The 12,127-nt window shown below is 38.9% G+C and overlaps 1 protein-coding gene across 4 annotated transcripts; it reads left to right on the top strand.

Annotated features, from left to right (window-relative positions):
• The first annotated feature begins 601 nt into the window (after positions 1-601).
• On the top strand, positions 602-11,208 carry LOC139420177 (transcription factor AP-2-alpha-like). 4 transcript variants are annotated; one of them, XM_071169962.1, is made up of 7 exons: positions 602-689; positions 3,057-3,473; positions 4,612-4,663; positions 6,327-6,552; positions 7,121-7,239; positions 8,855-8,996; positions 9,828-11,208. In XM_071169962.1, exons 1-7 carry the CDS (start codon positions 639-641, stop codon positions 10,108-10,110), a joined length of 1,290 nt encoding a protein of 429 aa, XP_071026063.1. In that variant the 5' UTR covers positions 602-638; the 3' UTR covers positions 10,111-11,208. The 4 variants fall into 4 exon arrangements, with proteins under 4 accessions (XP_071026063.1, XP_071026062.1, XP_071026065.1 ...); XM_071169961.1 differs by having other exon boundaries at positions 3,057-3,491; XM_071169964.1 differs by lacking the exon at positions 602-689 and adding an exon at positions 2,070-2,578.
• The last annotated feature ends 919 nt before the right edge of the window (positions 11,209-12,127 follow it).

Below are 12,127 nucleotides of genomic sequence, written 5' to 3'. Positions count from 1 at the left end.
AGGTTACGAAAATCAGGTATTAAGAGAATAGTAAAGAGAGTATTTGGCATAGTGTGGCACGCTCTTCAGGGCAAGTTGAAGATACAGAGACCGATTATACCATAGGTTAGGCCATGTGTGTGTGAGCTGATGTAAGTTGTTTTCATGAAGTTGTTTCATACAAAATATTCTCATCAAACAACATCTGCTAAAACGGAATATGCAAGAAAAGTAAAGCAAATTAATATAAGATATAACACGTATTATCCAATTATTAGTTTGGTCATATCCATCATAATGATGAACGTTCACACTTCTGCCTAGGTGCAGGTTTTGTTCTTGTCCTTTTGTCATATTTAATGCTTACGCTCAGTTCGTGCTGTATATTGTCATTGGATGTGGGAGAAGTAAATACATGTGTAGTCTATCTCCAGTTTTACCTGTGTTGTCCATTGGTGTTGGGCAGATGGAATCAAGCGGCTGTTGATATGCTAATGAGGGAATGCGAATGTTAGTACAGTGGTGCGCGAGCCTTTTACTTCCACCATTAGAGGGAGATCTCAGAGCGCAGACAGCCAAGTTCACCTAAAATAGTTTCAGCTAGAGCACAATTCACTGTGTAGAACAAGGAGAGGCGCTCTCAAGACCCACCATAACCCATGAAAATGCTTTGGAAATTAACTGACAATATAAAATATGAAGATTACGAGGTAAGAGGCTCATATTTGATTCATTGACGTTTTCATGTCATTAATGGCGTGCAGTTTTATTTGTATTTCGTCAAAATCTGGAATTGTTTTGACATTTGTCAGGAAACATTTAATTCAACTGAAGGATATTAAAATGCATACTGGTTTATTTCATATGTTCGATATGTTTCTAGTTTGAAATAGACTCATTACAGTTTTTATTGTGTAAAAATATACATTTTGCAGTTTCAATATTTATAACTCAAATATTGTAATAAATATCATCATCACCATAACAGTCATATTAATAATCATAATCATACATTTTCAAAGCAAGGAAGTAGATTAATACTTGTCAAACCTGATGCACAGGCAATAACAGAGACAAAAAGGTTTATATAATTTTTTACGAAATTGCGTTTAATAGGATTTATCAAAAATCATTGCTGAACAATGAGTAAAATGTAGGCCTATACATTTAATGTACGATAATGTACTTAGGGAGACATACTCAACATGCATTTTCTAACTATCATCGAAAAAAGTTTGTTTATAATAATGTGTTTAAATATAGATTAAATTATGGGATGCCTATCCCTAATATTCTTATGAAAGAAGTCGGTGCATTTCAAGCCCTTAGCTCGTGCACAGGCTGAGTGGTTGTTATTATAGCACACACAGAAAGTTTAGCAGTCATATCAGGCAGTTGTTTAGGAGCGGTGAATCCAGTTGAACATGTTTTTGCCCGGGTCTGGAGAAGAAACGCTGGGCTTGAATTTGTGATTATCTCAAACCCAGTTTAATTTACGGGTAACATACCTGTTTCTGTTAATAGAAATCAGTGTTAACTACACGGTGTTTTCATAAAGGGGACTCTTTCGCTGTTTTGTCAAAACGGTCGCGTGCAAATAGGTTAGTAGGGGAAAGTACATTTCATAAGCTTGTGAGGTGCGTAACCGTTTGAGAACTTTGTAATATATTTGTTCCAAGTTAAAGTTAGCTTGGATGGCGTAGTTTGAAGTCGAATAACCGAGGATTCATTCATTTGAGATATTCGGGAAGGGCCATGGAACGCGAGGCGTCAGAATCTGAATTGGAAAACAAAGGCGAGCAGACAACCGCCCTCTGAACAGTACAAATGTGCCAGCCGAGATGCCCTCAGCGTTTGCTGGATTTTCACACGAATCAGAGGTGCACATTGTTTCTTTCCATGGGTCTTCCTCTCTCTCTCTCTCTGGTCACCCCTTCTTTCTGTCTTTCTTTCACTTTTGTTTGCCCTCGAACCTTTTAAACCCCTCCCCTCCTCTCTCTGATTCGTCAGACGCAAGAGAATCTCCCTCTTTTTGTCTCCCGCTCTCTCTCCCCTCCTCACTCACTCCCTCTTTCTCTCCTCATCTCTGATTAGATATACTGATTCCTCATTCAATGGACGTCATTTAGTGCAGACTCTGCCTTGAGTTGGTTCCTTGCTTCACGCTCGATTTCCGACCATTCTACCCTTATTAAGAATTCGTGTAGCCTAATATTAATAGTCATGAATATCTGCTATTAGGAGTCCAAGGGAAGAAGCAGCTCTTTGCTAATAGAGCTCAAGCGAAGGAACAGCAGTGATAGAGCCAGACGGGGGAACAGGGATACAGGAAACTTTAAACATAAATCCGCAAGACCAAACACTGCATTTTAGAATCGAATGAAGGATAGTGGGAATTTAATCAAATTCTGATGGATTATCGTTCTTCGCTGATGCTTATCTGAACATTGGGCTACGTGATCTTTCAATAGTGTTGTTGCTGGCTTTATTTTGTTTGCTCGTACATTTTCGTTGATTTGTCAACGTTTTTATTCAGAAAAATACATTTTGAATCGCTCGAAAATCTTCGCAGATGTTAGTGCACAGCTTTTCCGCGATGGTAAGTTGGACTCCTCGGCAAAGACTGAGATAGGCCTATACTTCATGCTGCATTCAGACTCCGATTGTTGCATTTATTTAATCAAATTGTTTTGCTAAGATAGCATCCAGACAATTTAAGCCAAACAAATATCTCACATTTTACATCCGTATCGAAATATTTCAACTGTAGGCCTATTCATTTATTTATTTTCCGAAAACGATCCAATACGAATGTATTATTGGCCTACAGTAATTATCACTGTTATTATTGGTATCATTAGTATTACTAGCATTATTATTAGGATATTATTAATCCGTTCAACAGGGATCTGATTTAATTCATTATTGCCCATAGTTTATTTAATGTCAACCAACAAATTTGGATACACACGCAATAGGCCTGATTGTAGGTGACAGTCCATAAAAGTCCCTGTGAAAACGGGTAAAATGGAGGGTTGGTGTATAGGTTTAATTTCTACGATTCCTTTTTCCTGCAGGATCGTCACGACGGTACCAGCAATGGGACAGCCAGACTACCTCAGCTGGGAGGCGTGGGCCAGTCTCCGTATAGTGCTCCTCCGCTCTCCCATACCCCAAACTCCGACTTCCAGCCACCGTACTTCCCCCCACCCTACCAGCCCATCTACTCCCAGTCTCAGGACCCCTACTCGCACGTCAACGACCCCTACTCCCTCAACTCCCTGCATGCTCAGCCGCAGCCACAGCACCCTGGCTGGCCGGGCCAGAGGCAGAGTCAGGAGAGCACTTTGCTGCACCAGCACCGCGGCCTGCCCCATCAGCTCTGTAGAGAGTACCGGAGAGAAGTGCTCCTGCCGTCGGGCCACGGACTCGATACGGGACTCTCAGATTCTATCCCAATCCATGGAATACATCACTCTTTAGAAGATGTTCAGGTAATTCAGCATTATTTGGTAATTATATTATTATTACTATTACATTATTACTTTCACATTATTGATATGATAATCATAATAATTGTTATTATTATTTTATAATTACGATTTATACATTATTATTACACGCTTAGCCTTCTATTAAAGTTTGCTGCTGTAAATTGGCAGCTCTGTATTAAATGTTAAGGCCTACATTTTATGACTCAATTTTATAAATGTAGAAATAGCAAAAGATTATGCCCTTCATTGAATTTAATTGACAGAGGACTTTTGTACGAATGTATTTGATTTTACAAACGCCTTCGAGTCAAACATGTTATACAGGCCTGGATTATTCAGTCTATATTTTCTAGCTGTGTTTGCACGTTATTAGCCTTATTAGAGATAATTTGTTTACCCCCTCCCTCCACTGAAAATATATATAGTGTTATAAATAACACTTACCCTAAACTAAACAGATCTAAACTGCAGCTCTGAGGACTATAATTTGATCTCAAACCCCTCTCACAAAATGGATGGTATACCACGATTGTTGATTCATATACCCTGTCATTTTTTTGACGTGATTCTGGATATCCTCCCTTCATATTTAATTGAATTGTGCTCATTGAAAAGACTCGTTCAAGTCCGGATACGAGTGGGGGTCTGTGAGCTATAATAATACAATAGTCCACTCGGGAGTTTTACACATTAACTGAGCACCATGTTTTAGATGAAGTTCCATCGCTCAGCGGGTAATACGAAGAAATGGAATGAGTAAAGGGTCTATCTATAGTGAGGAATCGTTTTGTTTTATTGAAAACAATGGCCTAATCACTAATTAGCGTGCACGGCTTGTAATAACACAGTTATTCCTAATATAATTAATATTTATTCGTAAGTAGCCAATCTGTGGATGGAATCAGGTCACGATTATTGAGGCGTTATTTAAGTCTGGTGTGCACGACGCACCCTGCCCAACAGCTATAGACAATAACCCTTCCCTTCCCCTTTATTGAAAATAATAACAGGTAACCTATAGGCCCCCCATATTGTCTGATTGTGGGCTACACGCCAGCCTTTTGCAAACAGCATGACATGTAAGATTAATTCCATTGTATTCTTTATTAAATAGTGTTTGTGCATCTGTGTGTTGCAGCATATTGAGGATCAAGGAATTCACATCCCAGACCAGACTGTAATTAAAAAAGGTAAGCAGTTTCCTTTGAGATGCCATGCCTGTTTGCACAAGCTGAACACCACACCAGTCCACCACTCTGCTCGGGAGCTCGGTGCGGTAGCTAAAGGCTTCACTGAACCAAATGGATTAATGCGCAGTGTTTTTTAATACGTGAGCTCGAGTGCATCAAACTAACTGCACATGTTTAATCAATGAAGGCCAATGTCAGCATTTCAAAGTAGTCAGATGCGAATATGCCCTATATAGGTTATGCTGTATCCTATAGGTTTTAATGTGTCGCATCCTTTTCGCTCGATGTCATATATAGGCCTATAGGCTAAACACTGTCCACGTCATTTCAACCCAAAAAATCTATGCGATGATGTCAACGTGGAAAATTGATAATATTTGAAAAAAGTAATCAACAGAAGATGTAATCAACATAATATATATTATATATATTACATATATTACATATATTACATATATGATATGTGTATTTTTTTTTACCCAACTTTGAATCTAAATCCAATGACTTTTTAAATGTTGATTTCACGTTGAATTCACGTTAGATGACAACGCAGCCAAATGTAAATGAAAACTAGAGGTTGAAGCGACGTCTGTGTCCAGTGAGTAGTTCTCTTTGCACCGCAGGAGCAAATCTAACATGGCAGTTGTTAATGCTGTATGTATTCAGTATCAAGATGATACCAGATCCTGCATCAAGGTGGAACAAATCTCAACCTGCAAAAATAGGCAAGGTCTCTAAACCATTTATAGAGTCCAATGCCATCAATGTTTTACATAGCTGCGGTTGTTTGTGGAATAATGCGTTCAGGGTTGCATTATATAGATGGGCCTAGCAAAATTGCGTGTGGATTGAAATGTTTTCTCCTATACTATAAGACCATTTCGGGCGTCTGAGACCTACTTCATGGTCAGGTTGAATGTTACTCCTCTCGCCATGTAGAGTCTTTTGTCAAGTCAAATTAGTTGCGCTGAGGATGAATCTTGAGACATGCTCTTTCCGCGTCAGCATGATAATTGGCTCTTATATTAGTAATCTCAAGAGTTCGTTTAGCTTCTATTGTCTCTATTAGCCTCCCCTGAGCTCTTAATGTCACAAGTGATCTATCCAAAAGGCTAGTCCCTTTGTCTCCGGTTCCTGCACACAAAACGGTAAACCCTGCAAAGAGAAATCACACGCACGAATGTATTTTTGAGGGGGACCATGGATATTTGAAAATCAGCTTCTCTCAGCGTGATGTGTGTGTGATGTACATTTGCAACATAGAGAGTGCGCGTGTGTCTGCAGAAATGTACAATGTTTCAGAGGTCAAACGTAATATATAGCCCATCCTAAACAAATATAGGGTTTATAGGCCTATAACAAAGCCTTAAAATACGATAAAATAGTTTTTAGCAATGGTTAGCCCTTTGTGCAGATGCCTAATAACACCAACAAGAAAACAATACATATATTATTATTAATATTATTATTAGGTCTGTTTATATAATGTGTTATGATTCGTGTTAATATTATCATTATGATTTGGCCTGTCATAGCCTACCCTATGCCCATTGTTTGAATTTTGTGTAGACCTCTGCACACACACTGCGTTTGATATTGATCTGATATGGTTAAGGGTCTACATTGAATGAGATTTACTGAACTTGGTCTTTGTGTTCCCTAGGTCCAGTTTCTTTATCAAAGAACAACAATGTCTCCACCATTGGGATAAATAAGGACGGTCTTTTTGGCGGTGTGGTAAACCCCAACGAAGTGTTCTGCTCTGTTCCGGGTCGATTGTCTCTGCTTAGCTCCACATCAAAGTACAAGGTCACGGTGGCGGAAGTGCAGAGACGCCTCTCGCCGCCTGAGTGCCTCAACGCGTCACTGCTGGGCGGGGTGCTGAGAAGGTGAGCCGGACTTTAATGTCTCTTCTAATTTTTTATTCCACGAATAATTTAAATCGACCAAGCGTGACACCTCCTGCTTTTAAAACAGCCTTAACGGCAGACTGTTAAATTCCATATTAACTTTACGCACACACTGAATTTGTTTTCTCGCAATGTAGCCCACAAATGAATGTAGGCCTGTTGGCCTTACCCTCAACCCTCTAACACATGTTTAAGCACATCACATAGGCCTACACCAAAAGTAAACTACTGTAATGTTCGGTCTATTGATTCTAAGCTAGACGCAAAGGCAGTATTTTGGCTGTATATTGTGTATTTACTCAAATAAATCCGTTTCAGTGAGTTGACAATGCATAGCCTATATTGACACGCAAACAGGCCTATAGACACCGATATATAGTTACAGAAGCACATGAAAGAAATACGATGCCAAATAGATAGTTATCTCTTTGATTAAATAATATTCATTCAACCCTTTTTGGATCAGATAGTGTGTCCAATTGAGTGTTGAAAAAATATTTTATAAATTAGCCTATTCATACAAGCTATTTTTACTTTCTTGTTACAGAGCCAAGTCTAAGAATGGCGGAAGGTCCCTCAGAGAGAAATTGGATAAAATTGGATTAAATCTACCTGCAGGTAGACGCAAGGCTGCAAACGTTACCCTGCTGACGTCACTAGTTGAAGGTAAATTGCATTGTAAATTATCTGAATTCCGGTTCCGGCGATAGCAGGTGCTTTGAACGGTTTCAGGGGGAACATTCGAAATCAGTACGTTAGTGTAATTTGGGCCGGCCTTGCAAACCAATAATGCATGAAGGATATCTGTGCATTTTTGAGTGAAATGATGATGATGGTAATTATTCTAGAGGCTTTACGCAACATTGGCCTGTGTATTTAGCCTACCTGTGTGCAATCCTCTCTTTGTAAAAGTGCATGGGCCTAAGGCTAGGCTACTACATTGGAGGTAGGAGTCGGTTAGCCTTGCTGGCCTAGTTTGTGCCAGATGAATTAGGCTCGCTGTTGAAGCCGGCTTATGGGCATTTGCTTATTTATTGTCTAGCGGGAGTGTGGAGCTGTTTCACCTCTGGCAGAAGTGGATCGATTGATTTATTATATTGATTTATTTTAGTGGCTTGTTATCATGATCAGTGTTATAAGGCGTTTATTATTATTAAGCTAGTACTAGTAGGCTAGTAGTAAGAATTCTAGTAGGCCAAGGCTACTACTAGGCTACAGCTACTGGTCACCTATTATTTACACTGGGCTCGTTCTTTCTCTGTGATGGAAGTGGAACTGACCTATGGCGGAACTATATGTTGTGAGCCTATTAAATAATATAAATGAGTCATTTACGGTGTACTGTGATCATGGCATTGGCTATTGAATAAAGAAATGTTGCTTGCAAAGTTGAGCCGTTATTATTCATCGCGGTGGTATTTGGTAAGCTGTGGGTTTTAAAGGTGAAAGCATGGGATGGTTCATTGGTTCCTCTTAATCATTACAGCCGAAGAGTGAATGCAATATTCATTGTGCTTCATTGAAATTTGGTGCTGTATGGTAATGAGGCTGAACAAATGTATGATTCTTTGCGATAAGGGGGGTGGGGGGTATGAAGGCTCTCGGTTATTTAGTGAAAAGACTATGCTTTTTTCTGAAGTGCTGTTATTGTTTATGATCCGCTCCATTTTATGGAAACGACAAAAAGGAGTTTACTGGACATGAGCTTTGACGATAATTGGCGCGCATGCGTTCTTCTGGAGTTGAGATTTATGTCAGGAAGCCCCGCAGTAAAAACCCAACTGTTTCAGGAAATGAAAACCAAAATCAACAAAAAAGGCTGACCTCAATGGAATGAACCTATAATTCTCAAAGCTAAAATATGTCGGAGCGAGATTTACGTATATAGCCTTTTAAAATTGCTTTCCTATGTTGCATTATCGTATGGACTTTCAATAATGTTTAGGGATGTCTAATCGATGTCATGGTGTTGTGCAATGACGCTATTTATAACATTGTTGTACTGTTTCCCTGGTAGTGAACTCTTCTCTCAAAAGGACGTATGGTGCCTGACTTGTATTATTAATAACATAGAATTTTGTTCCATAATGTGAAAGAAGGAATGCTACAGGTGCTATATAGCCTACTGCTTTGGACATGGATACGATAATAATGCCTTCTCTTTGGCCGAAGACGTTCATTAAATTCATCATCTGTTAAGTGGAAGTGTTAATTGGTCTATATTTGATGTCACCAATTCAGAGCAATATATTATACACTCAATCCATTATTTCCTTCTTAGGCGAAGCAGTGCATCTTGCCAGAGATTTTGGTTATGTATGCGAGACTGAGTTTCCAGCCAAGGCAGTAGCGGAATATACAAACCGCCAGCATTCCGACCCAAACGAACACGTCCAAAGAAAAAACATGTTATTGGCAACGAAGTAAGTGTTATGTTATCACATTTCGTATGTCCCAAAAAATGTTTTCAAGTCATTCTCATGTTTACATCGACAGTGTTTGCAAACACAAACTCAAATGGATGGTCGTTTGTTGAAGGCTTTTTGATAGGTTTCACATGGATTTCTAGTGTTACATTTTTGGCATTGATATTTGGGTTACATTGTAGTATTCTTTTCCACTAATTAATTGCATTCTGAATGAATGTGACACATTACAACTGACCAACAAAAATTATTGGATACAAATTAATCGACTAACGTCAAAATATTTGAGCTTCTAATGCGCCGGATAAGTCATCACGTGATGTTATGCACGCGACAAAATGCTCAAATGAACAAACCCTTTTGGAATTTCACCCTGTCAACTAACTGAATTTAAAATCCCAACTCTCTTTTTCATTTGATTCATGCCAAACATGTTTATCATGGTGCGTAAGCATGAAATAAAACACGTGGACGAATCGGCCTGTATTAGCCTATCCAAACTGGAGTGTACTGTCATTGGTCGGTCTATTGAGCAGGCCTCATCCACATGCAACCATTTTGTTTGCTGTGATTGCGTTTGCATTGACACATAGCTGGTTCTACGCCAACATAACCTTTCCCCACTGCATTAAAACATTTCGACACTACAATAGGCCTATCACACGTAGCCTATAGCCTACGTCACTTTGAGCAAATATGTTGTGCTAACAACTATATAAATTCTATCAAATTAATAGGATTTTTGGACAACTCTTGTATACTGAATTTATATTAGGGGCAGACTGGCATTATGATTGTAATTAACACATATATTGTCTCCCCTTTTAGGCAAATATGCAAAGAGTTCACAGACCTGCTTTCCCAGGACCGTACTCCCTTGGGGAATTCTCGACCACAACCTATACTTGAGCCAGGGATTCAGAGTTGCTTGACCCATTTCAGTCTCATTTCTCACGGATTCGGGACCCCGGCCATGTGCGCGGCCCTCACCGCTCTCCAGAACTATCTGACGGAGGCGATTAAAGCCATGGACAAAATGTACCTGAACAACAATAGTCACTCAGACAGCGGCACTAAAGGCGGAGACAAAGACGAGAAGCACAGAAAGTGATTCTCACCTGAAAGCCCAATATAAATATTATAAATACATATAGATACTATTGATCAAGTAAACGGGCAACTTCCTGATCTCGCAATGATTTTACATGTTTGTTTTTACTATCATTCAACTTTGGATTTTCGGAAAGCGACGTGCAAGATGCCCACCATAATTCACAGCTCCAGAGAGAGAAAGGTCTTTGCCACATGGAGGACTTTTTATGTAGGCCTGCTCCCTCCTTTTATGAGCTGCAACGGATTGAAATCCAGCGACCATTATATCTCAATTTACGATTGTAGCCGTATGACAAAAAAAGAGGCTAAAAGAGGATGAATTATTATCAGTATTGTGAATAATAAACTTTGAAAAATCCACATTTACATGTCATGACTTCAGTTGCAGACTCTCACTCCAAATGACCAACTTGAACTTTCAACACGATTCACGGTTATATAAGGGAATCTGTGTTCATGTATGTATATATTTATTTATCTGTAATTTAATGGGAATTGTAAATATGGTGCGTCTGTTGAAACTTATTTTTTATTTATCTGTTGCCTCCTGTTTTAGTGGGTTTAAATATTCGGTTAGTTCTTCATGTGGTTTTATGGTTCTTAGAAAACAGAAGTTTGGGGTATTTTTTTTCTCTGGGATATTTCAATTCAGCCCTCTTGTAGCATGTTGAGGCGACATTGAAGCAAGTGAACAAATGTAATAGAAATAAACCTCCATTTCTCTCTATCATCCTTATTCTATTCCGGGTTTTTTTTGTTGTTGAAAAGAGCATACGCGATATCCTGATAAGAACTCTTTTGTGTTTCTACTTTCTTGTTTTAATACAAGATTTTATGTGTTGTGCCAATCAGAATACGTCTCACCTCTTGTTCTTCCCTTGAAGCACCATAAAAGCAATAAATGGATATTGTCTTTAGATTTTTTTTTTCATGTTCAAAGAAATTCAAAACATTTGGGACCACCTGATATCTTGTATGTCCAAATTGGAGGCGGTTTTAGCTGTATTGTATAGACCTCTGCTGGCAATAGTTCCCATGCCTGTCAATGTATTATAGTCCTTTGTTGCCCAGAAAAAAATAAATATTTGATACGCTTCATGTCGATTTGTATTCATATCTTTTAATGATTTTATTCGGTGGTTGATATACGCCCGGGTGTATTTTCGTTCTTGGCATTTTTTTTTATTCAGCCCGGTTACAGTAATTGCGTTTAACTGTCCCCTGACAATTGTTCCTTGCAATAAGCAGCTGAACCCATTGTTTCCCTCAAGTAGGCTATAGTAAAAATAAAAAAGCACATATACTTTCAACTCATAGTTCATAGCACAGGATCATTCAAAACCGCAGCGGAGCTTTTTACCCTGCCAAATGACACAGAAAACAATGAATACATTGGTGTTTGATGCGTGTGTGAAGCGCCAGCCCTCAAGCGAAACCGTTGTTTAAAATCAGTGAGATGTACACGGCTGTGTTGAAGGTTATTACACTTGCCATTCCCTACCACTCTGTTTTTTTTGTTTGTTTTAAGATATGCATCAAATATATATTTTTTACTACTAGGCTGTCTGTAATTATCGGTGTTGTTTGACAGCGTCCAGTTGGAATATAACGTATTTCAACTGCATTAAGTTAATTGATATGGCAAATAAGTCGGAATGTGGATATCTGTTATATTTGGTCACACCTTATAGCCCATAGGGCTATGTATAAGTCATATCCATGCAAATGATCACGTGTGCTACTGCTAATACACCAGATGTAGCCTTGTTTTACGTGCAAAAAGGCCATGGGAACATTGCATTACATAACCTAATTCAAATAGTTTGGATTGTATATTGATGGCATGCACCTCGAAATCAATATATTGATGCATGGAGCAGAGTCTGTGGATGTATATGAATATGCTATGTCTGTGCTCTAGATCTCCTTTTCACTGTCACGTTCTAGTCTAGAGCGTTCTAGCTTCGTCTTCTCTTTCTCTAACCCAGACAGTCTGTTTTCAAATAAGGTGAATG

Source organism: Oncorhynchus clarkii, chromosome 11 (assembly GCF_045791955.1).
Source record: "Oncorhynchus clarkii lewisi isolate Uvic-CL-2024 chromosome 11, UVic_Ocla_1.0, whole genome shotgun sequence".
Taxonomy (NCBI): Eukaryota; Metazoa; Chordata; class Actinopteri; order Salmoniformes; family Salmonidae; genus Oncorhynchus; species Oncorhynchus clarkii.
This window is presented reverse-complemented; position numbering and strand designations above follow the sequence as displayed.